Raw genomic sequence first — 25,779 nt, forward strand, 5'->3', positions numbered from 1 at the left:
CCACTCAATGGTAAAGAGTTGGTGTGCCAAGGGGTAATAAGTAGCAGTATCTTCATAGGACCGGCAACACACAGTGTATTATAGCTCAGTGATATTTATTGCAGCATCACAACAATCAAAAGCAGCAACGACAGCCCGCTGTTTTGGCCATAAGGCCTTTGTCAAGTTGCACAAACAGATAAATATCACTGAGCTATAATACCCTGTGTGGTGCCGGTCCTTTGAAGATGCTGTAGCATTTATAATAAAAAAGACTTCTAAAAGTCGGTTATTTGTTCAATTACCCCTGCTATTCAGCCGCACAAACCGAATTCTAGCCTCTGAAAATCGCTACTGAGAATTGTTATCAGTCAGAACAGGGTGCGTTTTAACAGTTTTCCTGCAGGTCTTAGAGTCAGTCAGTGGGCTTCTCTGTCCCAGTTAAACAGAGATGGTGGCAGCCTAATATTTTGTGTTTAATAGATCACATGCCTCCCTCTGGTCTGTCTGCTGCCAAAATTCCAGCTGTTTCTGCACACCGATTGCGACCACAGATTGCATGGTCTGTGTGCTGAAACAGATTGGAAGGCATTGTGTGGTCTGGCCACTAGGGGGCGTGTGACAACCCCATCGCCCATGACAGCCCAGCATCTTGCAGCATGTCCGATCGACATGCTCGGCCCGAAATTTGTTGCATCGTCGATCAGAGGCACTTGGCGGCAAATATTTTTATCAGATTAGATAATTATCAAAATTGAATGGTTGATCAGCCACCAAGTCGATAGATGTATGGGCCCCCTAAGTATACAGTACTGTAGTCTGCCAAAAAAATCTCTTTACTGACTTGATGCCAATTTGTAGAGGAATTCCAAGCCCTAGATAACCCAAAACCCAGTTTATTCAATCTAATTCATAGAAACAGGAACTGGTTGAAGAATAGCAGCAGTTAACAGCTGATTAACATGGTTTCTTGCATCATCAAAAGGCCAACACAAGTATTTCATCTCTGGTGGGAAACCCCATGAAATGACTAAGGCCACATACAGACATCAGACCATAGTCTTTGGAAAATGAAAGATCACAGACCAATCTTACCACCCTTCCTGTAGTATAAGAGCCATACACTACACAGTCTAGTCTATGGAGCTGAACTCCCCATCAGGAAAAAATCTTTGTACAGCATCTGTGTGTGAAGCATCTTGCAGACACAAAAGATCAGTATCTGCAAAAGATCTGTTCCTGCCAAAAATCCATTCCTGCAAATTGCAATGATAGTCTATGAGATCTGCAGATCATCATACACACATGATTTAACTGACATTCATCTGCAGATCAGATCCACCAGGATGGATTTTCAGATCTGCAGATGAATGTCAGTTAAATCATGTGTGTATGATGATCTGCAGATCTCATAGACTATCATTGCAATTTGCAGGAATGGATTTTTGGCAGGAACAGATCTTTTGCAGATACTGATCTTTTGTGTCTGTACAGCATCTGTGTGTGCAGCATCTTGCAAAGATTTCTATCTGATGGAGAGTTCAGCTCCATAGAAAAGACTGTGTAGAGTATGGCTCTTATACTACAGGAAGGCTGGTAAGATTGGTCTGTGATCTTTCATTTTCCAAAGACTATGGTCTGATGTCTGTATGTGGCCTAAGGCTGGCTCTCATTCAACAACCACTGCCCATTTATGCTCTCGTGTACACTGCTGTTTCTACTACCCACTGCCTAATCCTGATTGGACTGCATGTTTAGTGCTGGTTACAAATGCTGAGCCAGATAAATATTGAGCAAAACAGCCTTCGACCTCTCTGCATTGAGGTATGATTCTTATTACGATATGCGAGTTATTTGCTCCATTATATGTTTTCTAAGTGGATTGTTTTTAAATGTGGTGTTTTAATGGACTGCTTTTGATTATGGATGTTGGTGAACTTCTATTTCTAAACAAAACCCCATTTCTCAGAGGACGTAGGGCCACTTTTCTTTACTTTAGATTCATGAATGCGGAGCTGAATGGATAACAGAAAGAAAATCAGATACCCAATATAATAGCATGGTGGGGTTAGTTCTGTGCATTATCTGCATATAGGAGATAGTAAAATTCAATGTACAGGTGCAACACATGCAAAAAAAAAAATAAAAAAAAAAATAAAAAAAAAAATCCTGAGACTGAAGAGTCTGTGGAAGAAGAAAGTAATTATCTCAGATGTTCTGAGGTGGAAATTGTCGCTCAAACTGTTAAATAATGATAAAAAAACTTGAAGAACCGGTGACCATTATGTTATAACGAGATTATAGGTATACTGTAGAAACCTGGCTAATTGCACACTTAGGACCATGTGTAATGCTGGATACACACCATGCGTTTCCGCGACGAATGCGTCCGTCGATACGCGTCGATTCGATTATTTCCGAGCATTTCCGAACGCATTTCAATGATTTTTAGGTCGATTGCCATGTAAAGTATGGCAAATCGACCTGACGATCCATCGAAGCTTGAATCGGACATGTCGGAAATAATCGAATCGATGCAGATCGACGGACGCATCGAACGCGGAAACGCATGGTGTGTATCCAGTATTATTCAGTTTTTCACCTGACTTTTCTCCTAGGTAATATTTTCAGAACTTGTAAATCAAATACTTTTTACAACCCCAGCAAACAAATACATTAATTTTGAATGTACTTTTTTCCACCTACTTTTTGGTACTCTTTTTCATTGCAAAGTGCTAAAAAGTTAATTAATATTGAAGATGAAAAAAATATCTCCTAGGAGAAAACTCAGCAGAAAAGGTGGTACTTATCCGTTAGCCGGGCGAATCCGGCAGGTGGCGCTAATTACTATTCCCCCTCCAGGCCCACATGGATAGTAGGGAAAGATGTAACTCTGGTGGAGTTTTGTCGCCACCTACCGGCTGCACCCGGCTAACGGATAAGTACCGAAAAGGTGAATTGCATATGGGCCTTAATGCGGTGCAAGTAGAGCCTGCCGCAGCACATCACACCACTGCATGCAGATATGTCCCTGTGGCAGATAGCGCCAACAGGGAAATCTGCATGGCCTCAGCCCCTGAATGTGGTGCAAGTGATGTCAGACGTCTGACATCAAAGTCACGTGAACTCACGCGACTTTGCAAGGATGCGCATGCCATTGACTCCAATGCAGTTGTGCGGCTGCAGAATCTGCATTGCCAGAAGTACTCCCATTGCATCACATCGCACCTCTGGAACTGTGGCCAGACTCATAGTGGCTAATGACGTCTGCAGCGAGGGAGAATGACAACTCCCCAGTGTGAAAGGGGCCCAAAAGGAAAATTTCTTTAGATGGAAGGACCAAAACAGGAGTATGAATCCTGGTCTCAATTTTTTACCCAAAAACCATCTCAGACACCCGGTAGAGGGAGACAGAGGCGGTGTGTCCCAACATAATTTTAATCAAGATAATACAGTAACCAGGGCACATGTTTGTATTCACACTCTACAGCAGGCATGTTAATTTCAATACAGAGAGTGCTAAATTGAGCAGAACAAAACAAGGAGATGCTGTAGTTCAGATGAGGATCACTGATCAGATAAGAAAAAAATATTATATACTTCCCAGTATATTGTAGAACATTATATAAGGGGATTTGAAAGGTTACCGGTATATTCTGATGCACCCAGAAGACACAAAACGCAGATGGCAATTAGTATTACAAAAAGGCATGGCACCTGTGTTGCTCTCTGTTGCAACGCTAACCCTGCTCATCTATACAGAGTAGGACAGATTTGCATTTGGCACATAATTCATGCAGAGGCATGTTGTCAGAAGGCACTGCAATGCATAAGCATGTTTATCACACAGCGCTGTCCATGCACTGTGTGATATCCCTGCAAATCGCACTGCCGGTAACCGCACAGTAACGGGACAGTGTGCCCAGGCCCTTACAGAGCTGTTTTATAATATTCTGTTCAAATCTATAAAATAAAAATAATCCAATTCTTGCTATTTTTTTTCTAGGTCATTAGTATTCTATGCAATCTACTAAAATGGAAGCGTGTCACTTTACAGTCCACAAATGATATATCACTAGTCCATATTCCCATCCGAGCGTTACATTCTGAACATTTTGTAATCAAACCTCCCCCAAAGGGAAGTTCATTAATTGTGCATCCTTTAGTGATGGGGAAGGGGGCTGCTCTTTAGGCTCCCCCCCCCCCAATGTCCATATGGAAACCACCATCTTCTTGGTCCCTTGCCACAGAATCTGCAGATTCCCACTGGTTATTTTATGTTGCCAGCCACATAACGCATGCCGGGGACACATGATGCATGCCAGGTTCCCATGTAGTTTACGTCATGTAGCCACATCAATTGGAACTACATCTCCCAGCATGCTTTGCGCATCCCTAGCATGCATTGTGCGACTGATAACCTACAACAAAACTGTGGGAACCTGTGGTTCTGCGGCAAAGGGGTATAGTAGAGACTTCCACGGAGGTCTACAGAGCAGCCCCCATAGGTAAATGCATATTCCACCACTAAAGGCAGCGCAATTGACAGACCTCCCTAATGGGGAGGTTCGTTTAAGAAAAAAAAATGTTCAAAATGTAAATGCTCAGGGATGATAACATCTCCTCTTGTGATGTACAACCAACAAGGAAGGCTGGGGTACATACACTGCAGTGGTAAAAAAAAAAAAAAAAAAAAAAAAGAAGAAGAAGAAGAAAGACTCTAAATTCAGTCTACTAAGAGTACATATTGAAGTCGATGTGGCAGTATCTTAACCACTTCAGCACCACAGGGTTTTTTGCTTAAAAACCAGAGCAATTTTCACATTTCAGCGCTCCTCCCATCATTCACCAATAACTTTATTGCTACTCATCAGATGTAAATGATCTATATCTTGTTTTTTTTGCCACAAATTATGCTTTGTGAGGGTGATATTTGCTTTTAGTAATTATGTTATTATCTGTGCATTTTAAAGGGAAAAATGAGAAAAAAAAAAGAAAAAATACACTATTTCTCCATTTCCATCCACTATAGTTTTCAAATAAACAATGTTACCATAGGTAAAACCCACACATTGTATTTGCTAATTTGTTCTGGTTATCTAAACCTTTAAATAATGTTCCTAGTACAATGTATGGCGATAATATATTAGTTTCTGGTTTGTGTTTTTTGATTTCTCATTGTACTCTATCAGTAATTAAAAGCCCTTATCTTCATGATTAACAGTAATACACTCTCATGGCATACATATTTTAAAAGCCAAGTCCCTAGGGTAACTATGTATTCTCTTTTCAATGCTGTCACTTGTTTTTTTTACAAGTATTTATTTGGGGGTATAGAGTACATGAAAATAACAGTTTTATTGCTTTTCATTCAGTTTTCCAGGAAAAAAAAAAAAAAAAAATCACATGACTTATCCCTCAGTTGTCAAACACCACAAAATCTATTCTCTCACTTGTCACGGTTAAAATGATACCCTATATACATAATCAGATAGCTTATTGGGCATACAGCACACTATTTACCACAAGTACGCCTATCTACTCCCCTGAGCTTCAGATGAAGTTTTGTGGGGAGTAGATAAGCGTAGCAAGGGTTTCAAAGTGGTTAAAATAAGGGGAAAAAAATCAGTATTGCACACTTCAATATAAGTACAGCAACTCTGACAAACATGCAAGAAAGCACGGTTTACACACTACTAAATTACAAATCTTTGGCCTTACTAGTTGAACTCATGCTGCCCAAAATATTCCAGTTTGACATGCCTACTAAAGCATAGAGAATGTGCGCTGCCGGAACGGACATTACAGTCAGTGTCCACTTGGGGACCACAGACATTTTATGCTGAATGTCATTTAGTTTGAGCTTTTTCTCCCCCACGTTTAAAAATCGGACTTTTTTCGCACACAACACACACATTTCCAGTGACAATGTATTTCAACGCAATCGCAAAAATAGTGACCAAAAATGGAAATCATGATAAAACGTACATGCGCAAACAATTTTTTTTAATAAAATAAAAATGCAAGGATAAAGGTGTTCCCTGCCCAAGTGTTCCCAGCTTCTTGATTTAAACGGTTTAGCCTTTCTATTACCGTATATCCTCGAATACAAGTTGACGTTGTGTATAAGTCTACTCCAATATTTGACCCTCTTAAGCTGCATTTTTTATTGACAAATATAAAAAAAGTCTACCCAGCAAACTTAATTGCTACACTTGGGGGACCAGGAAGAATTAACAGCTGCACTTGGAATCCAGGGCGGGTTAATGACTGCACTACATACAGTATTGCAGCCATCAACCCCTCCTGTCCCTTAATGGCGAGGTCGGCATCTGCAACAGAGGGGATCCTGGGATACCGGAGCTGTGGCAAGGGACAGATAAGCCTGTCAGGGGCTGGAGGAAGCCCCAGGTAAGTAGATTTTTTTTTTAACCTCGCACCTGTCCTGAGGGTGCAGCAAATAAATCCTCCAGGCCCCCAAGTGCAGCAATTATTCACTTCCCCTTCCTGCAGACCAGTATCCCCCTCCACCCCCACTCCTCTCCTTGTTAATGGTTATGGCCAGGACTTTCAGACCTGTGTGTTCTTGGCATTTCCTTTCTCAAGAAAGTGTTACTAGCCACTGGGTATATTGCCACAAATAGCAATGTCACTAATAGTGCACACATTACTCACTGTACTAAGTGTTGCTATTGACTCGTGTATAAGTCAACCCCTATACTTTTAGTGAGTCAGACCTAGATTTCTAGACTTATAGTCGAGTATATACAGTAGTTTTAGTAGCAGACACATAAATGTTACACATAAAATGGAAGCTCATTCTTACTTTGTAGACATGCCTCCAGTTCTTCCCGTGGTCATTAAGCCTCTTCCATATCATGCTCATGATTTCAGAAAACGCCACCACATTGTAGGTGAGATCTGCAATCTCGGACATAAGCGAGCTGGATGGACCCCATGGATCATTGGATGTGGCTTCCCTCACTTTGATTTCAGCTTCAGAATAATTGTGGACTATGTTTTTCATCTGCCGACGCAGTGAGGAGGTAGACATGTTGGTTGATTTTTTAGGACAGGTGGCAGTAAGGAAAGAAAACCCGGGAGGATAGATTTCTATATATATATATTATATAATTCTCTTGGTTGAGGAAACAATCCTTCTACGTCTGCAGCTTGTTGACAGCAGAATGGCTAACAGTGGAATAAGTTTGCTCAGGACATCCAAATGTAATGCACGTCCTGTTCCAGGTGGACTAAGATGTCCTGATGCACCTTCCAGTGGCGTGCAGTCCAGGCATTGTGAATGCACTAAAGATACATCTGCAAAAAACAAAGAAGAAAACTTGGTAAGACAGCTAGAAGGAAATCATTCTTTCAGCTGTATAAATGGAAAAATAAATGGAAGTCGTTTATCACATACACACGACTGTTATTACATGGGTTTTTTTTAGTCAACATGTGAGGCATTAGTCAGAAAGCACTGCATTTTCTGCTACTCCGCTGCAGCGTGACCGGCAGACACCACGATTCTCTGAATCATCATCTCAGTGCTGCATGATGCCGGGAATGCTCTGAATCATACTCCCATCATATAAATTATGAGCTGAATACATTTACATAAATGCCGTTGCTGGCTGTTGGAGACGTGTAGCAGTGGTTTAAAAACAGACACCTAGAAATGTTTCTATAAGCCGTAGCTTTCATTAAGGCGGCCCCGACCACTATTCAATAGTGGCCTGATACAACAAATCAATTACTACCCAACTGGATGGAGACTAGGGAGTGACCATTACTGTAACACAATGCAAATACAGATTTTCTGGAAATTTGCATCGGACTGAACAAATAAACCTGCCAGCATTTGATGCCTCAGGCCTTTGTCATACAAGCAGTTCACAGCAGTGTGCATCTCCCATGAACTGCACCCAGGAGTCTTGCATGCAGATGCAAACACTTGGCACAGGCGTGGCACCTATCTCTGCATGCGTTTCTAGGGGCAGGCAGTGCAGGTCACCGCCTGGAGTGCAGTACTGGAAGGCGGAGAAGAGGGAGAGAAGAAAAATTTCAGAGCACAGCTGAGAATAAATAACTTACCATCTGGGGCCTCGCGTGATCTGGCTTCCCTCTTTAGCGTCCTGGTTGCCACAGCTGCAGGACCTCAGTCATCACGTGACACCACGACCCGCAGTTTACATGATTACTGACTTCCTGCAGCTATTAGCACTCAGGAACCTGAAGAGAAAGCCAGATTGCACGTTTCTCCATCTCCCAACGTGGGTGGCGAGTTACTTATGCTCCCCTGTGCTCTACATGGTGGGGGGCTCTGGCTACCAACACAGCAGGGGTCAATCTGGGTACCTACCAGTATTATTCAAGGGAGCTAAATCTGGCTACCTATACTCTAGGGGGCAGATTTTTTACCCTCACCCTGGGAGCCATTTAGCTTAGAAACTGCCCTATTTGCATGTGCATCTGAGTGGGTGGTAGATGTGACATGTGGCTGTTCCCTACTGTGCAGTTTTTCACTCCCGCAGGGGTCACAGAGGCGTGGTGGTAATATGACACGAACCAGGATTGCCTCAGACAATATGGGGGGGGGGGAATCAGGGCCAAAACACAGCATTTGCTTTGCCTCGAGAACACTTCAGTCGGATTTCAGTTGCAAGCTGCATGCTTGCTTCAGGTATGTGACCCAGATACTACTGCAGCCCAAAAAAAAAAATCAGCAGAACAGACGGGACAACTGGTATTCTTTAAACGGAAACAAATATTGCAGCCTCTATGTCACTCTCAGTTCATGCGTCCTTTAGGGCCAGTTTCCAAATCGCGCTGGAAAACTCTGCCACAGGGTAAAAGGGCCTGGCGAATGGCTTGTGCTAGCGATTCAGCCAACATTTCCATCCGAAATGGTGTGGGAGGCTGCGAATCACATAGCCGTGAAGGGATTAGTCTGTATCTGCACACCAGGAAGTGACTCCTCGCGACAGACGTGTGCGTCACAAGTGGAAACGCGCCCCCCCCCCCCCCACAATAACCAACAGTACCTTGTCTTAACCTTCCTGGTGGTAAGTCCGCGCAGGAGGATTTTTCAGGCCCTGCTGCGCCGATTTGCACAATTTTTTTTTTATTATTACACGCAGCTAGCACTTTGCTAGCTGCGTGCAGTGCCCGATCGCCGCCGCTTCCGATTTGCCGCTACCCGCCGCGCAATGCCCCCCCCCCCAGCGCAGCCTGGCCAATCAGTGCCAGGCAGCGCTGAGAGGTGGATCGGGACTCCCTTTGATGTCGGTGACGTCATCCCTAATGCAAATAATGCAAATCCCGTTTAGAACGGGATTTCCTGATGGGCCTGATCGCTGGAGGCGATCGGAGGGGGTAGGGGGATGCCGCAGCTCAGCGGCTGTCATGTAGCTAGCGCTAGGCTAGCTACATGATAAAAAAAAAAAAAAAAAAAAATAAAAAAAATTGTGCTGCGCTGCCCCCTGGCGGTTTTAATTGACCGCCAGGAGGGTTAAGCATGGCTTTGGAGTAGAGTCTAGGAGTTGGAGCAATTTTGGGTACCTGGAGTCGGTGGTTTCATAAACTGAGGGGTCGGAGTTGGATGATTTTAGTACCGACTTCACAGCCCTGGTCTTAAGGCAGGGATCCCCAACCACCGGCCCACTGCTTGTCAGTTGGCAGTTTCCAGCTGGGCCGCGGCAGGTCTGGCCTCTCCCCCCCCCCCCCTTCCCCCGCCGCCCCAGTTACCTTATGAGTGGGCGGCCGCTTTCTCTCAGATTCCCCCTGTAGCTCCTCTCCTCTTTGCAGCATTTTCTATTTACAGCAGCGCATCCTACGGCCGCTGTAAGGAGGGAAGGAAGCGAGACAGTGGTTCCCATGGTAACGGCAATCGCAGCTACAGGAAGCCGATGTCTCGCCTCCTTCCCTCCTTACAGCGGCCGTATAGACATTTGGGATGCTTATATAATTTTATACTTATAACCTTGTTTTGATATGTGAATTGATTGTTTTAGTCTGAGGGCCTTTCTTTTTAAAGCACTATACAAGCTATACTGGGGCAACTATACTTGGTCACTTTGATACTAATTATACTGGTGCACTATACTAGCTATACTGGGGTAACTAGATTCCCTATACTGGGGCAACTATGCTTGCTATGCTGCCACACCTCCCCTCCTGTCACCTGCTGCGCACGACACTGCTCGGTGCACATCTCTCCCCCCCCCCCCCCCCCACCACCACCACCCCGATCCCCAGGGAAAATTTTGGACAGTTAGTCTCCAGGCCGAAAAAAACGTTGGGGACCCCTGTCTTAAGGTACACAGTAAAATTATTTAGAATTCTGGAGGCGCATACACACGGACTAGGTGTTATAACTTGTGAAGCATCTGCCCAATGCATCACAAGTGTAATACATTGGCAATTGGCGCTCTCCCAGACTGTGTGTGCAGCTGCATAAGACACTGTACAGTAGACCTGAAGAAGCAGGCAGGTCTTGCGAAACGCGTTCTTTTCCTTTGTCAACTAAAATTATCTTTAAACTTCTCACTTGAGATAAAGATTGTTTCATTACCCATTGCATCCTACACTGGGGAGCCTACTCCCATTTTGTGCACAATTTTCCCCTCCCACCGGGGTGTTGCCTGTGATTGCTTTCCAGTGGTCCTTTCTCCATAGTGCGACCAACCTATTCTGAAGAGGATACCCAATCCACATGGAGTTGGAATTCTCCACCTGCTTGACACTGTGGTTGCCCAACAGCAACCTAGGTTTGTAGGTAGTATTTGTTTCACACAATTAATACCTGGAAATACTACACTACCTTGGCACTACTGGTGTTCTCAGTTTCCTTTTCCCACCCTCAGTTCCTGAGGTTCACCACCCAAATTTCATCAACTTAGACACCCCTCAAACTGGAAAATTTGACCACATTTCTCGCATGATACAAAAACAAAAAACAAAAAAAAAACACCTAACTTGATTTTATTTAACCACCTATGATTTTTATTGGAAAAAGGGAAAACAAACGTTCTATTGCGTCGTGTGTGGCCATCTCTAGTAGTCATACTTCAAATCATTGCAATGAAAAAAACCACACAAAATGTGCTTTAAATCAGAAGCACGTTATGCCAACATGGGTGAAGCTGGATCACAGTGTTCCCAGCAAAGGCGTGGCACTGCAGTTACTGCTTTCAATAGTGCTAGAGCTTGTTTATAAACCTACATATACACGCTGGTTTTACCATGTGAACAGCACAATTGTGAAAAAGAAGAAAGTCAATGGACCATGAAAGCATTTCTTGCGTCTTTTGCATGAACTGATCCGCATGTGTACATCATTATTAACTATCTGTCGCTCAAAAACATTCTTGCCAATTTTATGCGGCAGATCGATTCCTTGTTTCCAAAGATTTTTATCTAGTTAAAGATGGCCACCCGCGATACAATAAAATTATCCAATTTTACGGCAATTCGATAAAAAAAAAAAATCGGATCTACCGGAAAAAAAAAAAAAAAAAAAAAAAAAGAATTTTTTTTTTTTAATTCTACTGAAAAATCCGATTGGATTTCCAGTTTTCGACTTTTATCGATCCAGGCTGCCAGATATTGTTCTTCGATTTTTCTAAAGATTGTATGGTGTGTGTTAGATTGTCAATTTATTAATGCACACACCCTAGCAATTTTGTCAGAGTTTCCAATCATTTTTATCACAATAGGGGAAAAATTTAACATCCTTGTGAGGTACATTGGTCTTATTTTTGAAATGTTACAATCAGTCAGAAAAATTGATTACAATTCTTAAATTGAACAGATTTAAAAAATTGTATGGTGTGTGGCCACCTTTAGTGTGTGCATAGCTTAATTCTGAGCTGATGCCATCTTAAGGGGCCCATATGCTGGTCAATCTCAGCCATCAATCGATCCTATAGATTCGATTGATCAGAAATCGATTTTATCAAATCTATCGATCAATTTACAGCAGATTTCGATCCATTTGATCTGACAGGATGGAAAATCTAGGCCCATAGAGTTGCATTGGATCTAACGGCCCAATAATGCATTTAGATTGATTTCCAATAGATTTAATTGGAAATCTGTTCCTAGTGTGTGGCACACATCAGATGGATTCCTGTCAGATTCGACTTGACAGGCATCTGACAAATCTATCCGATGTTCGAATCTGCTGCAAATCTATAAGTGTATGGCCACCTTTTAGGTAACTTGGAAATGCAAAATCTGCTGAATTTGACAGGTGTATTTCCAAGCTGCTAAAAAAAGCAGTGTAAAATGTGCATTCTACTTGTGCTTGTAGGCAGGATTGCTCAATGCTATGTGCCACAGCTGAAACACAGCGATGTATTCTAGGCTCCTTCACACTGGCAACAGTCTGCTTGTACTGCCAAGTTTTCTATTCTATGCATGGCCAGCCCCCTAATTTTATTCTGTCCTGTCAAATGCAGAGCAGTGTAATTAGTGATAACCGGTGCAGTGCAATTATACTCTATTCCAGACACTAGAAAATACAGTAGAATGTCATCAAAACTGATATAGTCAACCAAGTGTTCAGGTCCCGGCCAAGCCCCATTATAATTATATGATAGTAATCCCTGATATAATAGAACCTCTGTTATAGTAAACCTGTTTTTTGGCCCCTGTGGTTATCTGTATCTGGCTATAGTGGAAAGTGGGCGGGCGCACACGTCATAGTTGGAGACCCAAGAACTGTGGGCGGGCTGGCTGCCACTTGTAGTCTGCTCGCTATCTGCACAAAACTCTGGGCCTGCACAGATTACCTCAAGCACCAGCTGGTGAGACCCTTGCTTCCTTTATAAACTGCTGCTTGATTATTGAGGGAATTGCCTGTTATCTGGGACTTGCTTGTGCATGGCTGCAAAGGTACAATATCATCCAGGCTGCACAGAAATGTGGACAGAGGAGCACACTATAAGCACTGTACTGCATTAAGTGGTGGGACCTATGCTTTCTGTGCAAGCTGTCGCATAATTACTGCATACAAATCACTGCATATTGAGCACTGTACATCTTGATCTTGATTAGACTATGGCCTCAATTCACTAAGCAGTTTAGACTAGTCCACAGATGGTTTTTAGTCTGATGGTTTGGTCAGTTGCATCAAAGGAGAATTCACTATTACCAAATGTTTTAGACCTGTTTTTAGACCTGGTCTAAGCCATTTGGTAATTAGATGGGTAAAGCAGGGGAAATGATCAAAAGTTGCAATTTACAAACAAGTACCTATGACTGACATCCTTCTTTGACGAGCTCTCCTCTGCATACAATTAAACGGTTTCATACACACACATCTAAAATACCTCACAGAATTACTTTACCTACAGAAATCAGCTTGTCTAATCTGTCAGAAAAAGTGGGCGTGGTTACTCCTTGTTTGCCTTTGTGAATTGTGTAATTACTGAATGTTAGACCAGGTCTAAAAGCAGGTCTAAGGCCCAGTGCACACCAAAACCGCTAGCAGATCCACAATACGCTAGCGGTTTTGGGAGCTGATTTCAGAGCGATTCTAGGTATGTTTAGAGAGGTTTTCTGAACACACCTAGCGGTTTTGCGTGCGTTTTTGTGTAGCAGATTACACATTGTTACAGTAAAAGCTGTTACTGAACAGCTATTGTAACAAAAATGCCTGGCAAACCGCTCTGAAGTACCGTTTTTCAGAGCGGTTTGCGTTTTTCCTATACTTTACATTGAGGACGAAGCGCTTCCGAAAACCGCAAACGCGCAGCAGGAGGCGCGTTTGCGGCTTGGCAAAAAACGCAAACCGCTGGTGTGCACCATCCCATTGCAATACATTAGCCAAGCGTTTTTATAGGCGGATGCGGCCGGCGGATCGCTCCAAAAACCGCTCGGTGTGCACTGGGCCTAAAACATTGCACCAAACCATCAGTAGACTAAAAATCGTCCGTAGACTAGTCTAAACTGCTTAGGGCCTGTTTCCACTACACACAGATTGGATGCAGAATGGATGCAGAAACACTGACTCCAATGAATGCCTATGGGAAAATCTGCATCAGAAAAATCGCATTCAGTGGAAACAGACCCATAGGGATTCATTGGAGTCAGTTTTTCTGCATCAAATCTGCGTGTAGTGGAAATAGGCCCTTAGTGAATTGAGGCCATTATTGTCTGTGCTCACTTGCTGAACCATTGAATAGAAAAATTACTCCCAATTACTGACTGAATTACGATACAGTACTGTGATATACTTCATGTGCTTGAGTGTGACAATTTCTGATATAGTTCTCTTCTGATAAAAGTAAACTAATTTTCCTAGTTCCTTGGAGTTCACTATAAAGGCACATTCACACTTACCACAATCACAATAAAATCACTGTACAAAATCACCTTGAGGGCCCTTTTCCACTAGCGGCGATTGCGATGCTAAATCGCAAATCGCTAGTGATTTTTAAATCGCTACGGTTTGCATATTAACATAGGAAACGTAGGTAATTTCCACTTCGTTTTTTACTAAAGCGCGATCGCGCCATGGAGCAATTTTTGCTATGCAGTGCATTGCATATCAAAATCGCGATCGCTGGGAAAACTTAGGACTTTGTTGAATCACAATCGCTAGCATTTAGCGCAAACGCTAGCGATTGCTAGTGGAAAAGGGCCCTGATTGTGATTAGCGCCTAAATAGCATGCTAATCGCGAGCGATCTTCAATCGCAGCAAAATGCCACTAGCAACGCATTTGCGATTGCCGCTAATCCTGGAACGCCTGCAATCTGCAGCAAATGCGGCAGTGAGATAGATCCCTGGCATATAGTTACAATTGCGCCAGCACTTCGGCGATTAGCAGTAAATGGCCGCTAAATCGCCCTAGTGGGAATGGACCCAAAAAAGGGATTCTACCGGTTTACAAATTTCTGTGTTTTTGTTTTTTTTTAACTAGTGGATCCCTGTTGAGAGAGGACAGACACAGGTGCATTATTTAAAGGCAACTTCTAGGGTATCTTGCTAGCCTGATTCTTTTACACAGTCCTCGAGTACTGCAACATGAGAAATCAAGTTCACTATCTAGGTCTTAGGTGACAGCATTTCAGTAATCCACAAATCAATCTACATAGTGTGCTCAGTGTCAGTGTTGGAGAAAGAATAGCCACCATGTCACACATAAATAAAGAATAGCCACCATGCATTCAAGTGTGAACAAAAATAAAGACACTTACAAAAAAAAAATGAGCGTGTTGAATGAAGAAGATAAACAGCCTGGGCTGTACACAATACAATATAGAAAGTGCCAGGTACCAACAATATATACTGTAGTTCATGCACATTGCAATCATAGCAACCGTTGACAAGTACAGTAGTATCCCTTTATAGTAAACTCCAAGAGTCCAGGAAAAGTAGTTTACTATATCAGAATTGGTCATACATTGTACAGAAGCATTTGCTGGACCTGAGGATTGAGTTTACTATATCAGAGTTTACTATAATGAGATTCTACTGTACAAGAATACATTGGAAGACAATGCATTGCATGAAAACATCCAGTAATACAGCTATAGGTTTGACAGAATAAGTACCACAGTGCAGGGCTGTGGAGTTGGAGTAGAGGAGTCAGAGCAATTTTGGGTAACTGGAGTCGGTGGTTTCATAAACTGAGGAGTCTAAGTCGGGAGTCCACAGCCCTGGTAAGCATTAGACTAAGGAGTCAGAGTAATTTTGGGTAGCTGGAGTCAGAGGTTTCATAAAGTAAGGAGTCGGAGTCTGATGATTTTTTTACCGACTCCACAGCCCTACCACAGTGGGTAGAATCAGCTACAGGTATAAGTCTGTACACACCTACATAAAAACAGTTTATAAGCTCATACTTGCTGTATATACATACACTGTTCAGCCTAATATTGTGCTGCCAAGCAGATGTGGCCCATCGAGGCATGGACTCCATTAGACCCAGTAGCATATCTAGAGGGGTGCAGACATGGCTTGTAGCATGGGCACCACACCTGCTCCGTTACGCCTCATTCTGCATCACAATACTGGGGGATGCCTCTCACTACCTATACTGAGGGACACCTCATTACCTTTACTGGGGGTTATCCCTCACTACTTATACTGGGGAGGGGAGGGTGACTACCCTACCTATATTGGGGGGGGGCAACTTATACTTACTTGGAGACATCGCACTACCTATACTGGGGGGCTACTTATACAAGGAGAACACTTCTAATTACCTTTGGTGGGGGACACCACCACCTATACTGGTGGAGGTACACCTCTTACTCCCTATTTTGAAGGGGGCTATTTATACAGGGGATACACCTCTGACTGCCTACACTGGAAGGGGTACCTAAACGGGATGAACTACCTCTGGCTACCCCACTAGGGAACTACCTCTGGGTACTTATACTGGGCAGCCAACTCTAACGACCTTTACGGGGGGGGGGGACAATTTCAGTGTTTGCCATAGGCCACATGTGTCGAACGCCAGGCCTGGAGGGCCGGACCCATGCCAGTGTTTAGGATGGACTGAGAAAGTGGAATGTGTTCTACATTATTGACCACACTATTTCTGATTCAGACCCATCAATTCATTTAAGCTGTATCAAAAATGCGTGAGGATCTCGGCCCTCGTAGGACCGGTTTGACATACCTGCCATAGGCGCTATATTACCCAGATTACGTCCCTGACTAGACCTCTGAGGGTGTGCTGTGCTATCCAGCCCCAAGCCGTTGGCAAAAGATATTTTAAGACTAATGCTGAAAATAAACCATGAGATTTTGGGGGCAAATAGATGGTTCGATAGATAATTTCCAACAGGTCCTATCTGATTTTTCATATAAGTGAATGGAAATCGATCAGAAAAACGATCGGTATATCGGACAGTAAATCTGCTGAAAAATCTCATGTATTCCCAGAATTAGGCCGGAAAAGTCATGCAGCGTCTGTCTTAACAGATCATGGTTTCCACTGCAGAAACTGGCACTATTGTCGAACTTAACTCGATTGGGAACTAAGCCTTGCTGCAGACAAGGCAGGATAATGAGAAATACGCATGGCTTTTGTAAACACACTAGGAAGGGAAGGGTTAATTATGTTTTAGTAGCCGTTGAGCAGGGAGGAACTGGGCAGGAAGACAAGACAGACAAGCTGAAGTGCTGGGGACAGAGTCAATTTTGAAATTTCTCTGGAATAGCAGCATCGGATCTAAAACTGCTAGAGGAATGCCACAGCCCCCTATAAAGCTTTACCAACAACTAAAAATCTGAGAGAGGAAACAAGCGCTTTAACGCCCTCTTATATAACAAATATTTAGTTTGACGCACGTGGTGAAAATGTATGAAAGTTGGATTTTGGAAAGAAAATATTATATGATTAATAAAGCGCCAACATATTCCGTAGCACTGTATTTAGAGACACTGAAGCGAAAAAAAATATATGATATAATGAATTGGTTGTGTACTGTGAATAATACTAGAAGATTAGCAGCAAAGAAAATATTCTCATATTTTTATTTTCAGGTATATAGTGTTTTTTCTAACATTGCATCATTCTCTAATATGTGTAGATTTACACAACACTCAGCATTCAAAATTATTCTTTCAGAGCAGTCCGTGAACTAATGACCTCTCCTCTGCCAGAGAAAAAGTAAATAGTCCAATAACAGTTGAGATAATAAAAGTCAGAAAACAGCCCTCTCCATGACTTTGAAAGTCGTAGAGATTAATGGCTTTTTTGCATAGAGATAACAACTGGAGTTTCTTAACTCTTCCTGTACTGGAAACAATTAGACTGATGTATCTGATCTTAATGTTTTATTTCTTAGCTGTACTACACATACAAATCATAATATCATAAATTTTTTTTCGCTTCAGTGTCTCTTTAAATGGCTGCAGCTTGTGCAGCTGTATTGGGATGAAACAGACACCATCACCATTTCAGAGACAAAGCAATGAAATATTAGCTTGGGGCTTGCATCATAAAAAGTCACACACTATTCATCTGGAGAGAAGACCTCTTTCTTCTACTTCCCACCCTTCTTTGTCAATTCAAACAGAACTGGCGCTCAATTTCCAAATGCAGGACCACTCCCTCAAGTATAATAGGTGTAAAACTACTTCTCGGTACAATAGAGGGTAACTGGTTTATCTTGTTGAGAATGAATGGTTTACTATCCACAGCAGTACAAGTACTTTTCAAGCATATTGAAGGCCTTTATGGCTTATTTAAAATGTATGTAAATGATTTGGTGATGTAAAATGTGGCTGGTGTACATTTAAGCCTCATACACATACTCAACAGCGGTCTTTTATGCAGCACAATTGTCAAACAACTTTTGTTGTGAAACAAGTTGAACCACCAAAAAATAAATAAATAAAGTTGCCTGCTATTGTTCAAAGAACTGCTAAGACTGATCAGTCTTATGAGTTCTTTGAACAGCAGCAAGCAACTTTTTTTGGTTGTTCAACTTGTTTCACAACAAAAGTTTTTTGACAATTGTGCTGCATAATAGACCACTGTAGAGCGGGTGTATGAGGCTTAAAGTGTAACAGTCAGGCATAAAATAAAAAATCAATTCATTATTCTTATCTGGTTAACACGTAGTAAGGATGCTAACCAGGCAATCCAAAAGCTAAATCATTACTTTTCTCGTTGATAAATCATCATTCCCCAGTTTTCCTGACTTATATGGTACACACAAAATTTGGTACACAAAAAGGAAGTTGCAGGGCATGCTGGGTTGTCCTTTTCTGCTTCCCCTCAGACTTAACTAATGCAGGCTTATTGGCTGAAGCCTCTTTCTCTCCTGTTTTCCCCTCCCTAGCCTCTGCTCCTCTCTGATTGGCCAATATTTCTCATGCTGAGACAATGCACTTCCTATAGTGAAGGGCGAGCTATGCATACACAATCAGGCAGATGAGCATAAAGGATGAAATTACATCAGGATTGGCTTTAAAATAGCCACAGTTAATATGAGATATGCTAAGAAGGATTTTATTTTTTTCACTGTAGAAAAATCACTAAAATCAAAACATGGACAGTGCATTACATATGTTATGCAATTAGAGCAAGTATTTATCTACTTATATATATATGTGGGTTTTTTTCTGAGATAGTATGGCTGACAGCTCCTCTTTAATGGCTTAATTAAATGTATGTAATCCATTTGGTGATGTGAAATGTGGCTGGTGTACATTACCAGTTATAAAACTACTACATAATGGCCACTCTGCATATTCAACTACTGTGCACATTTGAGCCAACACTAGTACATTACATAACGTCCTGCAACTTCTCTACTGACAAAAGCTATAATATTCATTTTCACATCAGGCTCTTTAGAGAAGTGTATTTCTTCCTGTGTACTTTCTGAGCAATCATTTAGAAATTCAAAGGCAGAAGTGAGCCCTTTTTTTATACCCAGATTGCCTTGACATGGCAAACCCCACCTCCATTCGTCCGAATGAAGACTACTAACATAAGTTGCAGAGATTTACCAAATTTAATAAGTACTTACTGAACATTTTTCTGGCTGCATTTTTAAGTGGCGTTCTACACCAAAAGTGCAGAGCAGGTAATTTGACAAAAACACTTTGAAAGGACTTGGTTATATGGTTATCACACAACACTGTTGATCCTACTAATGAAAAGTGGTGATCCCAAAAACCATAGATCCCTTTTGAAAAGTGTCAATTAAAGGAAACATCAAGCAAAATATCCTGCCCCATGATATACTTACCAGGGGCTTCCTGCAGCCCATTGAAGCCGACATGTCCCACGCAGCATCTCCAATCGCAGCCGCCGGCCTGGGGTCCCCACCAGCGCAGAGGCCGACCTCGAGGTCATCCTTACTGCACCTGCGTGAAACGCTGCCGTCGATCAAGTACATGTTGTCCTCAGCAACACTGTCTACTGCGCCTGCGCAGTACGCTACACACAACGTGGACTTGATTGACAGCGTCGCTAGTGCAGGCGTAGTAGAGGAGGTCGGCCTCTGCACACGGCAGGGACCCGGGGTTGGTGGCTGTGATCGGAGATGCTGCGTGGGACATGTCGGCTTCAAGGGGCTGCAGGAAGCCTTCGGTAATTATATCATGTGGCAAAAAATTTTGCTTGATGCTTCCTGAAGCGGATCACCACTTTCATTAATGTAGTGATCTGCAGACCGCCAAAAAAAAAAGTGCCATTATTTCTGTCGATCACAACAGTTAACATCAGACACCTGTGTGCCATACAAAACTCAGAAAGGGCCCGTTCACACTAGAGCGGTTTGCAGCGATTTTGGCAAAACGCTCAAACGCTGGCGCTTTTTAAAAACAATATTGTTTGGAGTGTATGAATAAAAATCTTATATATGTTGAAAAATCAACATCTTCGCTTGTTTGTCTACGGGAGAGGTGGATCCACCCATCACCCCCCCCCCCCCCCCCCCCCCCCCCGATTTTTAAACATTTTATCTCATTTTATCCTTTTGGCGCCTCTGTTCCGTCTACACAAAATTTGTCCACCCTTGGTGGAGGGGTTTGGCCCCCTTCTTTCCTTACTACAGAGAGCGACTTCTTAATCCTGAGTGGGGACAGGTCTAATCTCCTCACCTGCTTATACAGTGGTTGCCTGGAAGGCAACCTATGTTTGTGAGTATAAACTTGTTATACTATCACATTTTCATCTTTACGAAACATACTGCACCATATTGGGCTCTCGGTGTTCCCCTCCTTTGCTTTTTAAAAACGCTAGTGTAATAAAACCCTATGGACCCGTTCTTACTTGGACGATTTGCGCTGATCGCTGTAAACCGCCCAAAATCGCGAAACGCAAATGTGTCGCCTTCTCCATTTTCAGGCGATTTCCCGGCTATCGCGTTTCAGTGCTATAAAACGCCGCAGTGTTAAGTGATTTTTCCGCATGAAATCACAGAAAATCACTCCTGTAAATCACCAAACGAACCCAAATGTGAATGGGCCCAAAAGTCCTGTTCTACATGCCACAGCTCCACGTCCACCAACAGGGCTGCTATAAGATGCAGCCTTCCATTACCTATCTGGACAAAGTTAATGACTTGTCAGTTACAGTGGTGAAGTCATGATAAATTACTCACTGGGTAAAATCAAATTTAAAGTGGAACCGAACGCTTTGCACAACACAATGAAAAGTTGAAGTAGTACACTGCTCTCTTAACCTCCTTAGTGGTAACCCCGTGCTGGACACGAGGTAAGCCACGCAGGAGGATTTCTCAGGCCCCGCTGGGCCAATCTGCATACTTTTTTTTTTATACACGCAGCTAGCACTTTGCTAGCTGCGTGTTACTTACGATCGCCGCCGCCCCGTGCCGATTCGCCGCATCAGAGGGTGCCCCCCCCGAGACCCGTGCGCTACCTGGCCAATCAGTGCCAGGCAGCGCTGAGGGGTGGATCGGGACTCCCTCTGACGTCACGTCGGTGACGTCATCGCGCGTGTCGCCATGGCGACGGGTGAAGCCCTCATGGAAATCCCGTTCAAACCCTCCCGCGGCCTTGCGGCCAGGGAGGTTAAGGTAGCCATTCATCTAGCAAGAATGCACAGATTTGACCAAGAGACAAATCTGATTAGAGAGAGAGGTCCTGTTGGCTGCCCATACACCGCAGGCCGATTACCGATCAATTTCCTGCTGAAATTGACGAGAAACCGGCCTTGTAATGCTGCACCTGCTGCTGTCCCCCCTAATATCAACGGTCCCCCCCATGCATTACGCTTTACCAGTACGTGCCTGCCGCTAATTTCAGGCTCCATTCATACATGCGCCCCATGTGTACGCCGGAAACCATGTGGGGTGCGTGTATGGATGGAGCCTGGAGCCAGCTGTGGACACCGACAGGTATAGTGCACCAGACAGGCACATTTGAAACTAGGGGGGGGACAGTGCCATGGGTTGTCGCATTAGTCATGATATCGCTCACTGTTACCGCCACGCAACCAGATCAAACCACAATGACACGACATCTTGCAGCACGTCCAACCGACATGCTCTGGGCTCTCAACCCATTAACCTCTTCAGTGCTCCCTGCAAACCAAGTTCTAAACTTCAGTTTTCTCAAGATTTCCATTAATTGTAAATCAATCTTTTTGACAATAAAAGGTTATCATGCTGTGGCTAATCTTTTAGAGCAGAGGGGAAATTCCGGTTTAGTTCCACTATCATAAGTGATTAGTTTATAAAAATAATTTTTAAAAAAGGTAAAGAAAGTGCTTCTCTCTGGCCATAGATCACAGGTGTAGGCAATAAATAGCAGGGATGATCTCAGACGTTAATCACGAGTGATTACTCGTGATTTAAATGAGAATTACAGCAGCTGAGCGCAGGGAATGGAAGGGTTATTTACCCATAAATCCGCGTCCTCTCAGCTCTCCATATAGGTTTGTGTGTCCTTATAGCAGCGCCCCAAGCCTTGCTGCCGTCACTTCCTCCTGACACTTCCCCCTTCCAGCTTGAAGGAGGAATTGACAGCGGCAAGGCTTGGAACGCTGCTATAAGGACACATAAACCTATATGGAGAGCGGAGAGGACGCGGATTTATGGGTAAAAAACCCTTCTATTCCCTGCGCTCAGCTGCTGTAATTAATCCTCATTTAAATCACGAGTAATCACGCGGGATTAACGTCAGAGATCATCCCTGATAAATAGACCAAACCCGGCTACACCTACGTACCTCACTACCAGACGAGCCCAGCACATCCCCTTGACAACGGGGTCGTTAAGCAACGCCTCTTCCTGCTCGTGACACCACATGACTACACGATGGGCACGATCGGAAAGTAAGTGATTGCGGTACTTTGCGCAGAGTCATCGGGGGATCTTAAAGATCTGATCCGTTGTGTCAGTTGCTTAACGATGTGCAATTGCCACGGGAGGAAACATCGTTTAACATGCTTATGTTAAATGATGTTGCCCAATGTCGTGTAACATCGCCGTTACTATAGTTGGGAAGGTACGAGGCTTAAGAGCATGCACTGTAAAACACGCTCAACTTCCACTTTAAACGTATCAGAAGCTCAGAGCTCTATGTGAAATAAATACAGCAATAAACATATCTATGATATGTGAGAAATGTGTCCAGGCCGCACTTATCAGTCTGAGAATGCTTCATCCCGAGTAATAGCACAACAGATGAATGTTCTGTTTGGCAAGTTTACTTCAACAGACTGGTCCACCTGCTACACAGTAGCAAAGAATGGGGCCAATGCAACACACGACTTACAGTGGGGAAAAGCAGCAGCTGGTGCAAGAGCTATGGTAAAAAGCAGGGGAGGGAAGGCGGCTGGCTGCTTACAGCAAAACCCAAAGAATTAAAATAGCACACTATCAGGGCAAAAAAGCTGCCTTACTCAGCGAACAAGAATGGTCAGTATTATGCGACCCAAGATAGAGAAACCTGATGACTGAAATGATCACGAGAAATCATTCTAGTCAGCAAAAGCAACCTGCCTGTGGTGATGGTAAATGTAAAGCTTACAATTCTGGCTGTATGCAGAACTGGGCCAATCCAAGCTAGCAGGAAGTGGATTTGCCTGGCCCAGTTCCAAACTGCATACATTTTTCAATACAAAAAGCGCCCCAAATTCAAAACTGTGTCCACAGGGCCTCAGAGTTCAAATGCAATAACCCAGTACCAACTCCACATCTATATCTTTCGTGAGGCACAGGAAAGGCTTGTAGCACTCACTTCATCTGTATCTTACGCCAGTTCCACCCATGATGCCAAGTGAGGAGACTTCCTCAGAAGTCTGGTGGCAGAACCAGGCAGAAACAGGAAGTGAAGAGAGTGCCTGGCCAACCTATACTGGGGGCAACAGTACCTGGCTAATCTATACTGGGGCAACTGTACCTAGCTGCAAAAACTGGGCGCACCTATAACTGCCTACCTACCTATACTGAGGGTGTTTTTGGGGGGCTCACCGCAGCTATAATGTGCAGTGCAAATTGTCGGGCGCTGTGCGATCATTCTAATTCAGGGAGGGGAGGGGGGGGGAGGGGGGGAGCGTCCTCACAAGTTTGCCTCAGGCAGCAAAACAAGTCTATAACCGGCACTGAGATTACGCAAGGTAAAGGAAAGGCTTGTAGCTCTCACTTGATCTTGCTAAATACTACTGAGTCACTGCTGATCACATTGGTGTTGTGATGAGCCCCACAGTTGGGTAACACAACCTTGTTAAATGCAAAGTCACATTTCCTATAACAGAACCATGCAACGCGCAGTGATGACATGCAACCATGTCATCACTGCCAATGTGAACAGTCAGTCAAACTTTAGAGCCCTACCATTTAAAAAGAGAGTCTAAAGTGTATTTGAGGTTTTTAGCAATACGCAAACGTGGCTCCTGCAGCATTTTTGCAGTTTGCAGATGCGTTTCTGCTTCAATGTAAAGTATAGGAAAAGCTCAAACCGCTCTGAAAAACGCTAGATCAGAGCGGTTTTCCAGGCGGTTTTGTTACAGAAGCTGTTCAATAACAGCTTTACTGTAACAATATATGAAATCTGCTACACAAAAACGCTTCAGAAAATGCTAGGCATGTTTAGAAAATCTCTCCAAACATGCCTAGAATCGCTCTGAAAATCTGCTTCATAAACCTCTAGAGTTTTGCGGATCTGCTAGAGGTTTTAGGTATGCACTGGCCCTATATATACATCCTCTAGGACTTCATCTAAGCCACGAGTCAGTAGATATACGACTTGTTGCAGAAGCAGTGATGTGCAGGATTGGGCTTGCTCCTGTGCACATTTTTTGCAGCACTAATTGGTGAATGGGAATATAAGTTTCCTGAGCTAATGAGATTGATTTTTACCATTAAAATACTTTTATTTTCTCAGTTCATAGTGAAAAATACACTCTACAGCATTATTTCAGAATCAAATACCTTCACCATAAATTGTGACAGGAACATAATCTAAGTTTTGTGATAAGCAGTAAGAATAGGCAAACAAAATGTGTGTTTTTATCTACAGTAGCACTTTTTATTGTTAAACTGGAATTGGTAGAACTGAGAAATGTGTTTTTTCAATTTTTTTCCTTGTTTACCCATTAAAATTCATAGAAAACAAAATTGTTCGAGGGAAAAAAAATGGCATACAATGAAAGCCTAGTTTGTCTTGAAAAGAAACAATGTATATCATTTCTGTGTCATAAGTAGGGATAAAGTTATTTCTGATTAAATAAGGACATAGCTAAACTGTCAAAACTGCTCTGGTCCATAAGTGGAAAATAAGGTCTGGATGCGAAGTGGTTAAAAAATAAAAACTGCGCATGTGCGATTGCGCGAGAATGCATGTTCGCGCAGTACAGAGTGCCTGTCTTGAGGAGCACTTCAACTCCCCAAGACTGCCAAAGCCTCCTGCAGTGGCGGAAGTAAGCAGTCTCTAACCCATGGAGGATCCAGCACTGGAAGGCAGGGACTGTAGGAGGAACAAGAAGGCTCTATAGGACCCAGAGCCTTCCGTCTCCATTACTGTAAATAAATCAGTTTTGTTTTGTTTTTTTTAAATACACTTCAGACTCACGTTAAAGGTTGAAAGTAAAAAAGCCTGCAGGGAGAAATGCACAAGCTCCCTTCACCTGAAGAAGGCTCCTGCTGGGCACCCATATTTAATTAAAGGGAAGGTTCAGGTAAACGTTTAAAAAAATAAAAATCCATATCCACTTACCTGGGGCTTCCTCCAGCCCGTGGCAGGCAGGAGGTGCCCTCGCCGCCGCTCCAGAGGCTTCCGGTCGTCTTCGGTGGCCGACCCGACCTGGCCAGGCCGGCTGCCAGGTCGGGCTCTTCTGCGCTCCAAGGACGGGCTCTTC

At 43.3% G+C, this 25,779-nt stretch overlaps 1 protein-coding gene across 11 annotated transcripts in view; it reads right to left on the minus strand.

Moving 5' to 3' along the window:
* Positions 1–25,779, minus strand: part of EPN1 (epsin 1) — a 128,789-nt gene that overhangs the window by 63,633 nt on the left and 39,377 nt on the right. For all 11 annotated transcript variants that reach the window (XM_068241037.1, XM_068241034.1, XM_068241033.1 and 8 more), the window contains exon 3: positions 6,806–7,299. In XM_068241037.1, coding sequence (XP_068097138.1) covers positions 6,806–7,033 — 228 coding nt within the window. In that variant the 5' untranslated portion in view covers positions 7,034–7,299. The remainder of the gene's footprint in view (positions 1–6,805; positions 7,300–25,779) is intronic.

The sequence above is a fragment of the Hyperolius riggenbachi genome, chromosome 6, assembly GCF_040937935.1.
Source record: "Hyperolius riggenbachi isolate aHypRig1 chromosome 6, aHypRig1.pri, whole genome shotgun sequence".
NCBI lineage: Eukaryota > Metazoa > Chordata > Amphibia > Anura > Hyperoliidae > Hyperolius > Hyperolius riggenbachi.